The 17,214-nt window shown below is 37.7% G+C and overlaps 1 protein-coding gene across 1 annotated transcript in view; it reads left to right on the top strand.

The window, feature by feature from the left end:
* MYCBP2 (MYC binding protein 2) overlaps nucleotides 1–16,708 on the top strand; it is a gene marked incomplete at both ends in the record, with an annotated part of 201,920 nt that extends 185,212 nt beyond the window's left edge. The window contains 11 exons of the mRNA XM_079534526.1: nucleotides 1,975–2,094; nucleotides 3,150–3,251; nucleotides 6,331–6,459; nucleotides 8,858–8,990; nucleotides 9,227–9,330; nucleotides 9,799–9,987; nucleotides 10,478–10,585; nucleotides 11,511–11,720; nucleotides 15,305–15,412; nucleotides 15,600–15,765; nucleotides 16,593–16,708. Of these exons, the coding sequence (XP_079390652.1) occupies nucleotides 1,975–2,094; nucleotides 3,150–3,251; nucleotides 6,331–6,459; nucleotides 8,858–8,990; nucleotides 9,227–9,330; nucleotides 9,799–9,987; nucleotides 10,478–10,585; nucleotides 11,511–11,720; nucleotides 15,305–15,412; nucleotides 15,600–15,765; nucleotides 16,593–16,708 (1,485 nt within the window). The remainder of the gene's footprint in view (nucleotides 1–1,974; nucleotides 2,095–3,149; nucleotides 3,252–6,330; nucleotides 6,460–8,857; nucleotides 8,991–9,226; nucleotides 9,331–9,798; nucleotides 9,988–10,477; nucleotides 10,586–11,510; nucleotides 11,721–15,304; nucleotides 15,413–15,599; nucleotides 15,766–16,592) is intronic.
* Between the last annotated feature and the right edge of the window lie 506 nt (nucleotides 16,709–17,214).

Raw genomic sequence — 17,214 nt, 5'->3', positions numbered from 1 at the left:
AATACCGTCATACCTTTCAGTGAGGCTGCCCCCATTGGATAATATGGCAGGTGGAATCGCCATTCCATGCTGTTTTCTTCTGCCCAGCATTGTATCATTACGCCAATAAAATGAGTCCCTTGGTCTCTCTCGATGATTTGAGGTGTCCCGTAGGCAGACATCAGTTTTGTGGGTGGGAATTATATGGGCTATGTGCAGGTCTTATAATGCCGACCTCTAATTCCTGCACTGTTCTCTATATTTCACCTTTTCCTCCTGGCAGTCTATACTGTCTTTACAGTATTAATCTGGCACGGTTCTGGCAGACAAATAGGCTCGTGCTTCACATGGCCTTTCAGTGTTGCCTGTACTGCCCAGATGCTAATGCAGCTCTGTCCAAATCTGAACTTTCCCACAGTTGTCTGGAGAGCCAGATCCCATAAAATGTCTATGCCCAAGATGTACTCTGGGACTAGGGCAGTAGATACTTCATACTCCTGGGGTGGGAGAAGTCCAACCCCTAATTTCAACCATGCTTAGGTGACTGGAATGGTCTGTCCCCTAAAACCACCAATCGTCACTCTATCTCCATTAAATTTAGCCGGATCCTCAAAAATTACTGATGTTTCTGCATCTGTGTCAATCAACACCGTAACCCTCTGAAGTAACCCTCTGAATATTCTTCTGGGATCAAAAATTGTCAACTCTACATAGGGCTTCCAGTTATGTCTGGAGGCCTTGGGAGGACTAACATCCCCTGTCATGCCATGAATTGTCCTATGGCTATGTCTTTTACCTTCAGGGATGGTTTTGTCTGGAGGGAGAGAGAGGGTAATGTTCTCCCCCCGACCCATTTATAGATATTCCAAAGTAAAGGTATATTTTTTTTTAAAGTATTTTTGACTTGCCTGGCTCACCAAATGTACAATTAACAATTGTACAGTTAGAAGAGTGTTATAGTTAAGATGGTATTTTACAGTGTTATGGTTAGAAAAATTAATGTGGTGGAAAGGACAATCAAAAAGGAAACGCTCGCCCATATCTTAGGCTTGCAGTAGAAAATTCCAAAAAGAAGGATCTCTAGCCCTTAAATGGAGTGTAGGAGAAGTGGAGCCAGGCTCCACCCCTTCTGGTCACACAGGTGAATTGCCTTTACCTCTGCTCCCGTGGTTGACTCAGTTCTTGCCTCAAGTGATCAATCACTGGTTCAGGCCATGACTCAGCAGTTCCCATACAGTACGTTTCAAGCAAATTTATGTGGCTGAAGAATTTGATGAAAGCTGATTCAGCTATTTCCCAGAAACAATACTGGGGAAGAAAATAAGGTTTGTATATTTATTAGAGAAAGGGAAAAAGTAGTTTAGTAGGAAATTAGGTTTCCTTTCTACACCTAGTTCAAGGTGATGCTCTAAATGACCCTGATTAAAACTCTTTTCATTCTTCAGGAGCGCTGGTCTGTACATAGAATGACTATTTATTTTTCCCCTTCAAGGAAGGGTCTGTTGTAGGTACCAGTGCGATTCCACATAATGTATTTTTGTTTCTATTTACTTCATCAACATCTTTGGAAATGTGTAAAAATTCAGGTAGGAAAGGAATGTTAGCTGCAAATACGAGTGCTCAGTATTTGTAGTGAACACCGGGATTAATGTGATGACTCTTGTTTGTATGTGCATGTTTTTCTCAGTTGCCCCACTTCATTCAGTGCATAGCCTGCAACATACATTGGGAAATAATTGGCGAGGGGAGCCAGTTTGTTCAGGACTTTTTTTTAACAGTTGTTGCCAGTATTTTTTGTAGGAAGGGTATGTGTAAGTGGGAAAACATCAGGGAAACAGTGGAATCTATGCTAAACCTGGGACTTAATCTTTTATGTTCTAACCTGAGATCATAACCTACTATTGCTTGTAGCAATTCAGTTTTAGTTGTAAATGTCTATAACAGTTTATTACAGTTTTTATCAACATTTAAAACACTTACATTCCTCTTTGTCAGGGTCATCTGTCAGAGGCTTGGTCCCGTGTGACAAAGAATGCTATTGCTGAAACCATCATAGCTCTGACCAAAATGGAAGAAGAATACCGATCACCAGTGAGATGCATTGCAACAACCAGAGTAAGAGCTCTTCTGAATTTAGCATTAGTTCATTGCAAGCAAGGATTAAAAGCCCATCTGAGAGCTTCCCTATATTTTGGCAAAAATTCCTTTCTATGGGAATTCCCTTATATGGGTTTTCTCAGGAAACAATTTACACAGTATGCAGCTTATGTTGTATCCCAACTACAGCAAACACTGCTTGACCTAATGGAAGTCTTCCTTTCTCTGTGTTGCAGCAGATTGACTTGTTTTCTTTGTGGTAAAAAAGTACTCCATTAAAATCAGAATTTTGAATAAATACACTTCTGAGGTAACTCTGCCACATCTCAAGGCTGCAGTGCTAGTTGAGTCAGGTCTTAGATAAGTACTGAACATCAGGCCAGCTCTCCTTGTGAATAAACTTAGTTCTGCCATGAAGGTGCACATTTTGAAGGAAATCTTAGCAGACTCATTCAAAGAAAGCCATTTTGTCCAAATGAAAACTTGGTCAAAAGCCATGGATTGCAGGATTACTGACAAGTTATCCTCATGTAGCTAATATATCTAGTATTTCACTGTAGACAGCAGAGAGAAAGAGAGAAAACCTTTCCTAAAACCTGAAGACATTTAGACAACCCCCTTATACTTTATCTCAAATGACTAAGATAGTGAGAAGAGAATAGGGAAGTGAATCACACTGACCTAAGATTTTTTGATTAGTGTATTACGTTCAGTTTTTTCCCCACAATATCTCCAGTGCTTGGGAAAGATATATAAGTTGTCATATTTCTAATATATTCTGGTTGATCTTTCTTCACTGTTTCTCTCTTGCATGCTAACTACCATAGTTTTGACCATAAAGTGAGGAAATTGAAAGAAACAAATTAGTTCCCAAGAGTTCAGTAAGTTTTATTGGGTGCTTGGCTTCTTTTGGTAAAGAAAAATTTTGTATTGCATGGACAAGACTTCAGGTAATGATGATACAGTTTGCAAGTAATGGTATTATTCTTGTCTGTCAAAGTTTAAATTTGTTGTATTTGAGATTTTTAATTTAGTTTTTCTATAACATTTAATTCTATCTTGCCTTTCAATAGTTATGGCTGGCCCTAGCATCCTTGTGTGTACTTGATCAGGATCATGTTGATAGACTGTCCTCAGGAAGATGGATGGGAAAGGACGGACAGCAGAAACAGATGGTGAGACAGAAAATTATGTGTTTCTGTGTTTATTTTTTTTATTTATTCAGTAGTCAAAGAATTTAGAATAAGTAATAGGAAAAGATACTTGTCCTAACCTTATTCCTCCTTCTGACCCCAATGGAAATAGTACGTATACATTTGAATTATTATAGACAATTTATAGACAGTTTAAGTTTTATAGACAAATACTCTTCAGAGAACAAAAATTCCAACTTAAAGTAGTAATAAGGTAGCAATTCTGGTGATATTCAGGGTGAATAAAAACCTGTCTAACACCTAAAGGAAGAGCTTTTGAGAACAGCAATTCAAGTAATATAATGCTTTCTATCAGATGTTTTTGCTTTCTGGGTTTTTATCACATTGTAAAGACAATCCTTTTATATTCCTTTTTAATTTAGCTTCATCTTCTAGATCTAAGAAAGAGATCAATTACCCAAAAAAAGAAACAGTCTAAATGAATTTAGTAAAGCTACCATTTACCTGGAGGTTTTACAACTTTAATATGAAATATGGTGGATGAATTGAAATTGTCTGTATTTTTCAGTGTTGCAAAAATCTTATGATATTTTTTTATGTGAATCTGGAAAGGGAAAAGTAATGGAGCTAATCTTTCTATGAAGAGTTTGGGTTTGATGAATCCCTGTGGGAGGCAGGGGTCATGCCTTCCTGCTAGCAACTGAATATGCTTAAGAGCAAATAATCCTCAAGAGCAGTTCAGTGTAGGTAAAAAGAGAATACAGGAGGTGTAGAGCTGCAACAGCAAGGACTCTGAAACTCTGCTGAGAGAAGGAAGCAGACACTAAAGGTTTCTGAGATGATTAAGAAAAGGCTTTCTTCTGTAGACCTTGTAATTTAGCGCAGAATATTGTTCAACTGATAGAAAACTTGAAGACCAGAAAAATTTGCAAAGTCATGAGCAAAGACCTATTTTTAATCTTTAAAAGTTGGCTTCCCAAAACTTTTTAGTTTTCATATCTAAAAACACAGCTTCATAATCTAATGAAACAGGCTTAGAAGAAGAAAACCTTGCTGCTTTTTAAGAATCATGCAGTATCCCAAGTTGAAGGAACCCACAAGGATCACTGAGTCCAACCACTGGCTCCACACAGGACCACCCAAAGTCCAAACCCTGTGTCTGAGAGCACTGTCTAAACACTTCTTGAATTCCATCAGCTTGATGCCAAGACCACTGCCCTAGGGAACCTGTTCAGTGCCCGACAACCCTCCAGCAAAGAATATTTCCCTGATACCCAGCTGTCCCTCCCCTGACACAGCTCCACAGCTGAACAGAGCTCAGTGCTGCCCCTCCGCTCCCTGTGAGGAGCTGCAGCCGCCATGAGGATACCCCTCAGCTCCTCTGCTCTGGACTGAGCAAACCGAGGGATCTCAGCTACTCCCCATACATCTTCCCCCCAGACTCTTTGCTGTCTTTATAGCCCCCCTTTGGGCACTCTAATAGCTTTATGTCCTTCTTACGCTGTGGCACCCAGTCCTGCCCCCATTGCAGGATGTAAGACCGCACAGCACAGAGCAGAGTGGGACAGTCCCTCCACTCACCCAGTGGCAGCGCTGGGCCTGCTGCTCCCCAGGTACAGCTGGCCCTTTGGGCTGCCAGGGCACACTGCTGGCTCACCTTCAACTTGCCATCAACCAGAATTCCCAGGCCCCTTTCTGCAGGGCTGCTCTCCAGCCTCTCGTTACCCAGCCTGTACATACATCCCAATTTTTCCTGTTCCAGGTGCGAAATCCAGCACTTGCTCTTGTTGAGCTTCATGTGGTTGGTGATTGCCCAACACTAAAATTTGTCAAGATTGTCAAGGCAAAGTCTCTCAACCTTCAAGGGAGTCAAGAGCTTCCCCATAATTTAGTGTTATCTGTAAACATATTTAGTATACCTACAAGCCCTGTACCCAAATCATTTATAAAAACATGAAGACAACTGGTCCTAAAATGGAGCCCTGCGGAACCCTTATAGTGATTGTCCACTAACCTGACATAACTCCACAAACTATAATCCTTTCAGTCTGACCTGTCAACCAATTGCTCATCCACTGCATTGTGGTTTAACCACAGAATGAACCATTTTAAGACAGATCTGCAGAAGAGATTTTTTGTTAGATAATTAAATAGCTGAACTAGAAATGCGGATTCCATAATAAAAAAGACTGGCTTTATGAAATCAAATTTAACTCATTTCATCTGTCTTTGCTTTGGCAGAAGCGTTTCATTGCCTTAGGTTTCCTGTGTTGTTCCACAGGAACAAGCAGCAGAGGATTAGAAAAACAGAACAGAGGTCTAGTTTGTAGATAAGAGGAAAAATTCAGAAATTGGAGCTTATTTAAACAAGTGGATATGTCAGAGGAGCAGCCCAGACACAGGCAAGCAGGTATATGAGCTGCTGAACTAATTCTGAAATTCCCCAATCCTATTTTTATACCAGGATATTCAAATTTTGAGGCAAAATGTGTTCCCCCTCGCAGGAATGCTGTGGAATGGATTCTATGTTACATGAGCAATATCTTGGAAACCACAATTTCTGTAGTACAGTGGAAACTCAGAAATTTGCATAATCAAAGTCACTGAATATTGTTTTTAGAGATATTTTGAACTGTAAAACAAAAACTGTGTTGAATTAAATCTTTCTGCAGCTTTGATTAAGTCTTTGAACAATCTAAATATGCCGTATCATAGTAATTAAGGAAAAATATTTTGTTTATCTACAAACTGTTCTGTTAACATGCCCATAGCCCCATGTTAACAATTTCTTTCTGTGTAACTCTGCCTAGTCGAAAATGATGTCCCAAATGTACTGTAGAATACATTTGTGCTACGTCACACAACATGTAAGATGAAGAATACTGAAATACTTATGTAGTAAACTGGGGCTGTTTGTGTGCAGAAGTAGTTGTTTAGATATTGATTATTCTAAAAATAGAATTAGTAGTCTGAAGAAGCTCTTTATCGTCTATTACTAATTTGAGGGTTAGAGCTAAGGGAGGATACAAACAAATGCTTAAAGGAAATGAAGGATTTAATAAAGGGAAAAATATTTAATGATGCTTCTTAATTTTTTCAGCCAATGTGCGATAACCATGATGATGGTGAAACTGCTGCCATCATTTTATGTAATGCCTGTGGGAATTTGTGTACAGATTGTGACCGATTCCTTCATCTCCATCGACGAACAAAAACTCATCAGAGACAGGTATTCGTGGCATCATGTTGTATGTACTGCATACATTATGTTCATTTCTCCTATTAATATATAAGCAAGTGGTAGTAGCAAGACTCAAAATGCTGTTTTATTTTGAAGATGGAATAGATACATTTTCATGTAATTCTTTGTTCCATTTTAGTGAAATTCCATCGTCCGTTGTCTTATAAGATTTGAAAACAATGTCACATTCTCTCATTCTAATTCTTACACTACATCAGCTTTTTTCTGTCATGCTCACATTGTCAGTTTCAGGAAACTTCTAGAAACTGGAGAGCCTTTCTTAAGTGTACCTTGGTTCTTTATTCCTTTTAAACTATACCTCCTCTACTATTACTATTGCATTATAGTGCTTGTGAACCCCTTCATTTTTAAGTGTTTAGATTTTTTTGATGTTCAGAAGATCACTTGACAGGAAATTTTCCCACTGATTCCCTATGACAGTCATCTCTTATTTTTCAATATTTCCCTAGTCCTCATGTTCCCATTATCCATAAGCTTGAAAACTTCCTGATTTTATTTTTTTTTTTTTTCTCTTAGGGACAAAATGTCTTTTCTCTTTGACTTACCTAGCTGAGTTTTTGCACATTGCCCTTTACTTTGCTAATTAGTGTTCTTTCATGCTAGCCTTTCATCCTATTAATGTGTAAACCTGAATGTTTACTCTTCTTAGAATATTTTTTTCTCATTGCAGTTTACACTGAAGATGCTGTTGCTTTTGAGACTATTGAACATTTCCTCCTTCTTGATACAGCATTTATCTTTTAAGTTTTCGTGGTCATTTATAAGTAGTCGTAGGAAAAGGGGAGAATATTTGTACAGAGGTTAAAATAATAAATCTAGTTAATAAAACTAATTCAGTGGACACCCTTACTAATCTCCCTGCTAAAGTCCGTCTATGATAGCGTTTTACTTAGAATCAGGAATGTGCTTTTGAAGCAGATATGATCATCCCTCCTTACCATGCTTTGATTTGATAAAGAAGCCCTTTGGGAGCTTGAACTGGATTCCTTCCAATTGAAACAGACAAAGATACAGGGATATACGTAGTGCACTTCAAATGCTAGCAAGCAGTCAGTGCAAGGGATCAGCTAGTCCAGAGCATGTGATGTAAATATCAGGTCTCTGTTTTCCTTGGTGCCTCAGTGTTTGCAGAGTGCGTTCAGCCTGGAAGTTCCTTGTACATCTGTTACATACTATTTTTTAGCGTGGATCTTTGCAATCCCATTTGAAATTTTCCTTTTTTGTCATCTTAAGAAGATGATTTTATGCATCTGTTCTTCTGTCCTGTCACAACACAGTCTAGTCTCATTTATTTTTCTGATTTCTCCTATATAGCCTGTTCAGATTACAGTTGATAAAAGTAAGTTCTTATCTCATAGAAGTCCTCACATCTCTCCTTTAATCCGTCCAAAACAGCTACTTATCAGATTTTCCTGTTCACCTCTAGAAGCATGTTTAAACTTTTAATCTTTATTTACCACCTTTACCTTTACATCTTTCATGTCAAGCCTCCCCATTTAAATTTTAAATTCTGTCATGTTCCCTATTGCCTGTTTTCTCTTAGCTTCCTTTTCTTTGTCCGACTTCTGTTTCTGTTATACGTACTTCTTATCTGTTTTTCCTCTCCTATCAAGAAAGGAGTTACTGTGACCTGCTTATGCAGAACCTTTGTGAAGCACTTACAGTTTTTGTTTTGTGATTCCAGCATAAATTAAGATACATCTATACCCAGGAGAATTCTAACTTCTATTGCATTGCAGGTGAAGTGAATAAAAACAGAACTACCTTTGAAACTAAGGAAAAGAGAAAGAGACCAGTGAAGTCCAACATGGATCTCTTATGAATTTTTGATTTTGGGGGAAAAAAAAAAAAAAAAGAATTTTCTTGATTCTTAGCTAAAAACATGCAATGCATATTTATATGGAAAAGATGTGTTGATATATAACTCATTGTGTAGTCCATAATATTATACATAATGACCATAATTATCAGTGCTACTTTGATAAATTACTGACATGGTGATGTGAAGATATTTCTAATGTTATCTTCTGCTTTTAATACTGTGGTCTACTGGAGATGATTATTGGTTGTGAGCTATAATCTCCATCTCCATTTGAATTAGAAAAATGTTGTGCAGCTCTCTCCTTAGCATTGCTGCTCTATTGCTTCCCAGTCATGTTATCTGGAGTGTTAGTTTTCTATATTTTTATTTTTTAAACCACAAAACCTCTTCCCACTATGTACAACTTAAGGGATGTATAAATTAAAAATAGCTTGCAGTAGACAAACCTGACAAAATCTTTAAAACATCTTATCAAAGTCCAAAGAGAAAATGACAAGAATAACATAAAAATGGTATTTGTTATCTGTTTGATTAATATAACAGGTATTCAAAGAAGAAGAAGAAGCTATCAAAGTTGATCTGCACGAAGGTTGTGGTAGGACAAAGCTTTTCTGGCTGATGGCATTAGCAGATTCTAAAACTATGAAAGCTATGGTGGAGTTCAGAGAACAGACAGGTAAAACACAACTTTTATTAGATGTACTCTTTCCTGATTATTTTTTACCTTTTACCTGAGCATTTGCCCAAAAAGTATTAGGGCGATGGTCTTGATTTCTGCTTGTAAGTACAAATAGAACATTTTAAATGTATAAAAGTTGTTGTTTTTCTGGTTGGTTTGTGATTGTGTCTGAATATTGGTCACTTATATTTCATGATGATAGCAGTCATTTTTGTTTCCTTTTGTGGATGTAGGCAAACCAACCACCAGCAGTTCTGAAGCGTGTCGCTTCTGTGGTTGTAGGAGTGGAACAGAATTATCAGCAGTGGGAAGTGTTTGTTCTGATACAGATTGCCAGGTCTGTATTAATAAATGTCAGTCATTATGAGATAAATAAGACAGAAGAAAAATACTGTAGAAAGACTCGTGTTTTGAGTAAACCTTCTCCATCCTTTCCTTTCCTGAAGAACCAAAATCTGCAGATGTTCTAAGGCTGTAAATTCAGGGCAAGCAGTGATTACATGAGAGGAATGTTACAAATACAAACAGAACTAATAAATATTTCTGTATATCAAAATGAAATGTTAAAATGTTTCTTTATGCCATTGCTATTTAGGAATAATATTTTATAGGAATGTGAATGTTTCGGTTCTTTCATTTACACGAAATGTGCAGTTTTTCCCAAGTACTTGGTCTAGCAGTGGACAAGATGAACTGTCATTCTTTCATCTCAGTTAATTGCATGAACTAGTAGTCTTTCAAAAAATAGCATTATATCAAACTGTTCTTGGGTGGGGAAAAAAGATCAAATGTTTACCTTTCACAGGAGTATGCTAAAATTGCCTGCAGCAAGACACATCCCTGTGGCCATCCATGTGGCGGCGTTAAGAATGAAGAGCACTGTTTACCATGTTTGCATGGTTGTGATAAGAATGCTACAACTCTTAAGCAAGATGCTGATGACATGTGTATGATCTGTTTTACTGAAGCACTTTCAGCAGCACCGGCTATCCAGGTTTATCTTTTTTTCCCCCTTTTAAAAGATGAATCTTATGGTTGTAATACTATATGTGGAAGAAGTTAAAATATAAAGTCCCTCAAATGACATTCTCAAGAGTTTCAGAATAAACATGGTAATGGTACAGGATGTAAATGACTTGAAATGCTTTATTTGTTTTCTGGCATTGCTGCTGTTTGAAACAAGAATGTTGTATCAACTTAATTTTCTGTGTTTATTTAAAATATATGGTATTTTATAAATAAGAAAACAACTGAGATATTAATACATATACATCATATGTATTTCATATGCCCATTGGCTGTCTTGGAGTGAAAGTGTTACAATTTTAACAGGTGCTTAGTATTCATTCTTTTTTTTTTTTTAAGAAGAAAACAGAGATCTTCCGGGATTTAAAACATTAATTTTATTTCATATATGTTGCTGCTTAAAAGCAAAGAAAATGTATTTTTGTGGTTAACATTGATGTGTTGCTCTTTTTCTAAAGTTGGACTGCAGCCATGTTTTCCATTTGCAATGCTGTCAACGAGTACTTGAAAACAGATGGCTTGGGCCAAGGATAACTTTTGGGTTTATGTCCTGTCCTATTTGCAAGGTAAATGAGCTGTGTGTTTTCTGCAGAGATCCAACAAGTTGCCTAATACTCTTTCTACTTTTTTTCTTTTCATTTTTAATGATACATTGCTTGTTGCAATATAAAATAAGTATACTTCCTTTGTTTCCTTAATTTCTCATGTCACTACAGAAAGGGTGTCATTGACAAATCTTTCTAGTTTCCCTACTATTCCCTGAATTAAGGTTCTTCTTAGAAAGTAAACATAATGCAGACATTGTCTAAATGCTATCTTATTCTTAGCACGATCTGCTTGTAAATTTGCAGTTTAGGTACTAAGGGGAAAAAGGGAAGAAGTAATCTTAATTCACACTGTCTCAAGCAAGGAATCTGGATTCTCCATTTTACTTGCCTCTTTCAAAGCTTCTTTGCTTTTCAGTAACAGGACAGAGCTGAAGAATATAGAATATATACTTCAGTATAATTAATTAAGCTGTCTGCTTATAACTGGTATAAGCAAAGTATGTATATAGTAGCTGCTGTGAAGCATTTTAAAGCCTCAGAAATGTTAAATTTGTGCACTGTCAGGCACTTCTGCATGCTATGTTTCTTTCTTCATGTTGTGTTTGGTAATTAATGGCAATAGCTTTGAGTAATACTTAGTACGGAGGACTAGAAGGCATTATTCCTATTTGCTGAGTAATAAAAAGGAGCAAAATTAGAGAAAAAATAAAATCACATATGTCACATACTCTTTACCATTCCTTTGGCTGCTGATTTCATATAACAAAAGGCCATATAAAACACTACAGTAGCAAATGAAACACACCAGCCTTTTTTTTTAAGCATCCACTGAGTGCTTGTGACATCCATTATGCTATTTGTGCTTGACCATAATATAAATTATTACAGCTCCTTTGCAATAAATATACAATAATTTTTAATCATTCTTTTTTTAAAATTTCAGAACAAAATCAATCATACAGTATTAAAAGACTTGCTTGATCCAATCAAAGAACTTTATGAAGATGTAAGGAGAAAAGCATTAATGAGATTGGAGTATGAAGGACTGCACAAGAGTGAGGCCATTACAACACCAGGTGTTAGATTTTACAATGACCCAGCTGGCTATGCCATGAACAGATATGCTTATTATGTTTGCTACAAGTGCAAAAAGGTATGACAGTTACCACTTTCTGAAACTGAATGCATGTTATTCTATGAAAAGTCACTTAAAGAATGGAATGTATATTTAATATGTTGTGTATGGAAGAGGAAAGCAGGAAAAGAAATTGCTTTTAAAAAAAATATCAATGTTTTAACAAATTAGATGTACACAGTATCTTAAAACTCAAAAGTTTATACAGAGAAATTCAGAAACCAAAAGCATATTGAGGTGATAGTTTTCTTAAAAGAATGTGCAGGTGATACTGCACACCAACTATCCCTTTGTCCCACCTCTACTTCATACTCCATGTGAACATAGTATGTTATAAACATGTATTTCATTTTAACTCTGGTATGGGGAGCTTGTCACTAAGCTTTCACCTAAATTTTACTTAAAATGCAGTTAATGAGAACAGTAAACAGCAAATTTGGGGCAGAAAAACAACTACTTGTGCAAGCCTGTTGGTATGGTTTTCCCCAGCAGTAGTCTCAAAAGATGGTAAAGTGTCTTTATGACAAAGAGTTTAGCGGAGTAACTCTATACCGAACTTTTGAGAAAGACACAGGGTGATACCCCCACAAACAATGGTGGATCCCCTCCTCTGCCATCATTAGAACAGGGGGAGGCAATTTAAGAGGAGTGGAAACAGGTCCCAGCTAAGCATCACAGGTAACCCCCATCCTGACCTACCTTGGTTCCACAGATGCCCCTGTGTAATACGTTTGAGGCTCTGAAACTTGAGCAAGAGGTAAGTGAGGATGTGGTGGGAAATCCACCCTGAGGTTGTCTAGGGTGAGGCAATTGACTCCACATCTCAAGACTGCCTCCACCAAAAAGGACAGAAGGGTGGTGATGCACTGCTGAGAGGAAGGGAGGGCCATGTATGTCAGTCTGACCCTACCTGAAGTGTACTGTCTGCCTGGGGCCTGGGGGTCAGGGATATTTCTAGGAAACTTCCTGGTCTGATTCACTCCTCTGAATATTATCCTTTATTGATAGTTCAGGCCCGCAGCGATGAAGTTGCTGAGAGAAATCTGAGGATGATCAAACAGGACTTTGGGGGACTGGGCGAGCATACAAGTTGTATTTTTTTCTATCCCTTCAGTGACAAAGAGGGATATTGAGAGGAGCAGGAAAATCCATCTCATAAACACACAGCTGAGAGGCTGGTGCAATCACAGTAATTTGTTGTTTGTTTGTTAGTTTTTACCATGGTGTGGTTTAATTGGCACCTGTCCTGATGGCTGCAGAGGGTCTCATCTGTCTCAAAGCGGGAACCAGATCCTAGCCCAGGAGCTGGCAGGGTTCATTAAGAGGGCTTTAAACTATATATGAAGGAGGGGTGTTGGTGTGGCTGTCTGTATTAGAGTGCTCTGATGTTGTTGAGCTTGGGGCTGGAAATGATAATATCTATGGGTAAGGATCAGTGGGAGGGCTAACAAGGTGGACATCCTGGTGGGGGTCTGTTATAGACCGCTTAACCAGGATAAAGAGGCGTATGAGGCATTCTACAAGCAGCTGGCAGAAGTTGCACCATCACCAGTCCTTGTTCTTATGCAGGACATCAAACTTCCCTGATATATGCTGGAAATACAGCACATAATAAACAGTCTAGTAGGTTTCTAAATGTGTGGAAGATAAATTCCTAATGCAGCTGATAAGAGAGCATACCAGGGAAGGTACCCTGTTAGACCTGCTGTTCACAGAGGACTGATGTGTCAATGGTTTATGGACTGGTTTGGCCCAGTTCTGTGACTAGTAGGGCAGAGGAATACATAGATCTGCACCACTGGAAAGGGGAAACAGGGACCCCGAGTAATTAAAAACAGCGGCAATTATCTGATTTACTAAATATGGTATCGGAATGCAAGATAACACACTATAATGCAATATAGTTAGAATTGAAGCAAATAAATATAATGAGAGAAAGTGTCCAAAAGATGGAAATGCCTCAACATAACACTGAGGTGAGATGCACAGTTGTATCCAACAGCAAGGAGGAGAGCCAAAGGAAAAAAGGAAATCAGGTGACCTTGCCAGGGGTCATATCTCCTCTATGAACGCAAAGTCTTCCGGGATATGTAGTTCTTCTCCTCTGGACAAGCGGCCAGAACTGCAGCATTAACTCTTCAACTCCCAGTGTACTACATGATGTTATGATGTGGAATACTGATAACCAAAAATCATAAAACCGTGACATTCCACCCCTTATTCCATATCACTACATCATGCTTAATATATACAAACAAACCACAATCACTAAACATTAAACACACACACATACATATACATGGCATTACTGACTGCACTCCCCCAGTATCAAATTCTCTTTAGGTACTCATTGAACATCCCCATTTTTTCTTCATCACCACCAGGTGGACCCAGATCCCTGGACAGAAACAGTTCCATGAAGCGCTTTGCCCTTCCCAGAAGCTGGAAAGACCCAAACTGCTTTTCCTAACATGTCCTTTACATGTACCAGAGGGACCTTATCTCCATTTACACATAGGTCTAGATGCCCTAGATCAGCACTAAAATCAGAATCAAATGAAAGAAACAATGGGAACTTTCTTGGCCTTCCTTAATGAAAACGATCTCTCTTCATCCTTTCTCCAGCTTTTATTCTAGTTCATGTTTTTGTTATACTTTGTTTCCAACATTTGATGCTCACTATTTCAGTGTATTTCAGTTGTTTCCCTCTTTTTCTCCTCGTGTCTCGTTGTTCCCTTTCATGCTGTATGCATGTGTCTTAATGGTAACTTTCAACTGTCTAACTTCTGACTCTTTTCCTTCCTTCAGCTCCTGCTCACCCTGAATTTCTACCTAATTCCCTAATTTTCATCCCTTGGGAATATCCCTTTTAATTTGCAGCATTTGGGGGAAGGTGGGCTGCTTACTTTTTTGCTTCCTCGTACTCGCCTTGAGACCACTTTCCCTAACCTCTTACGGTCATACAGCTCTAACCATCACAGCAAAAACCAGGGAAAGCTAAGAGCAAAAGATCTATCTAGAATTCTATATATTAGCAAATAAGATCATAATGAAGGAGATAAGGGTGTTACTTTTCACCTCATTTCACCACCCCATGAGAAAATAATTCAGTATATGAAGGAATTCAGAGTTGGCTGTCTTACCTGGTGCATTTTAGTGCTTGATGTGTCTTGCTAGAATAATATGAGAAATTATAATGGATTTATAGAAAATAGCAACATTCTAATTATAAAGGATCCCACATGAGCATAAAAACTGATATTCCCTTCAGCTGATAGAAAGCTGTCCTGGTAGAAGGTATCTTTGTTGTATCCAGCCTCCGTCCTGTCTATATAACATCCAAACGCTGTTTCAAAAGCCATCTCTTGCAGTCACTTGCATAGAGCAGAGTGTGTTGTGTGGTTTTTGATCTTGTGTGTCCTGAGATTGAGAGTTCTTGTCTGAACACCTAAAAAAATATGTATGGAATTGCAGTTATTCAAGATAGTGGGCACAATGGTAATCACCTTTATTCACCATTTTTCCACTAAGTGGAAACTTGGTTTAGTTAAAATAACAGTTGTCTGTTGTTTAATGTCCTTTTGTTCCTATATCAAATTTAGGCGTATTTTGGTGGTGAAGCTCGGTGTGATGCTGAGGCTGGACAAGGAGATGACTATGATCCAAGAGAGCTTATCTGTGGTGCATGCTCTGATGTTTCAAGGGCTCAGGTAAGCAAAGAGCTCATACTGGTCCTATTATTTAATTCCAAAGAGTACGTGAGCCATACAATAATTGACTGTCATTCACAATTATATGTATTGTAGCACATATATACTACAAAATGTAGAAATGTATTGGTTGGATTGTTACAGCATTGTTATGTCATTTAACAGTGCTTATCTTCTTTCTATTTAGATGTGTCCCAAACACGGTACAGATTTCCTAGAGTATAAATGTCGCTACTGCTGTTCAGTTGCTGTTTTTTTCTGTTTCGGGACAACACATTTTTGCAATGCTTGCCATGATGATTTCCAAAGAATGACAAGCATCCCTAAAGAAGAACTCCCACACTGTCCTGCAGGTAGTATTTTTACAAAGCAAATTTACCTAACTAAATTCTGAAATAAGTAATTAGTTCTAATGGATGTTCTTATTTCTCCTTGATGATAATTTTGAGGAATATCACGAGATCAATCATACAAATTTTAAATTCTGTAAGTGCAGTAATGCTGGAATGTGTTTCCTCTATGGATGCCTTCATGCTTTTTTTATTAAGATACTTACATAAAAGAAGTAAACAAAAAAGAAATGAGATGTCACTTTAACATTACTTCTGATTGCAGAGTACAACTCTTGCTCATACTTACTGGTTTCACTTCTACATTGTGCAATTATTTTTTTCCACAGTATTGATTTAATGAAATTTGTTTCAGTTACTTCTTCCTGTAAACTTTTTGCCTTTCCTGTTTCTTTTAATTACATGGCAATTTGGTCTTTTCCCTTTAGATATGTACGTAGTGTGTGATGTAACTCGTAGAGAGCTAACAGTTCTTGACTGAAGTGAATGGCTGTATTTCTCTTTGCCTGTTAAACCTTTAGACTTCTTGCTTGAGTTTGTGCGAAAGCACCTTTCTATCTGCTGTTCCTTATGAATTGTAAGGAATGAATAATAAAGGCTAAGATATATTCATCTATATATAAGTAACGTATAGTACACAATATTTGTGGTAGGTGGTTGGCTGGACTCCATGATTTTGGAGGTCTTTTTCAGCCTTGGTGATACCATGATTCTATATTACTTTCACTTAATATGTTTTTGAAGATCATATGTTTGTTTCTACTGAGTCTGCAAGCACTGACCCCTCCCCCCCTCCACCTCTTTTTCCCTCTCCCTTATATTCACTGTAGGTCCCAAAGGTAAACAACTTGAAGGAACCGAATGTCCACTTCATGTTGTCCATCCACCTACCGGTGAAGAATTTGCTCTGGGTTGTGGAGTTTGCAGAAATGCTCACACTTTTTAGACTTTTTAAAAACAAAACAAAACAAAAAGCAGAGCAAAATAGGTGCCCTCATCCCTCAAATGTCCTAAAAATAAAGTCCAGTTGGGATGAGGATGGGACCATTCCATAACCCAGGTAAAAGGAACAATTTGCAGTGCAAGAAGGATGCCAAAACCATGTACATAATTCTTGCTGTGAGAAGTTGACATTTTTTTGAACCGAGACATCAAAACTTGTGAGGTGTTTGCATGTGGCCATTACAGTCATCGGCTAGGAAACATTGAACATTTACAAATAAATAATTGCTATTAAAGGATCTGTGTGTCTGTGGACTATGAATGATGATGGCTTTCAGGAGAAAGAAAAAAATATTATTGTATACTGACTTTTTGTAATCTTGTACAATTGTAACGCATCACAAGTGGGGATGGGAAAGAAGAATATTCTGGTTTATTTCCTAGACTGTTATTAAAAAAAAAATTGTGTTAGGAAGACATAAATGTAACAAGTATCATGCTGTATATAAA

This window comes from Tetrao urogallus (assembly GCF_951394365.1).
Source record: "Tetrao urogallus genome assembly, chromosome: 1".
Taxonomy (NCBI): Eukaryota; Metazoa; Chordata; class Aves; order Galliformes; family Phasianidae; genus Tetrao; species Tetrao urogallus.
This window is presented reverse-complemented; position numbering and strand designations above follow the sequence as displayed.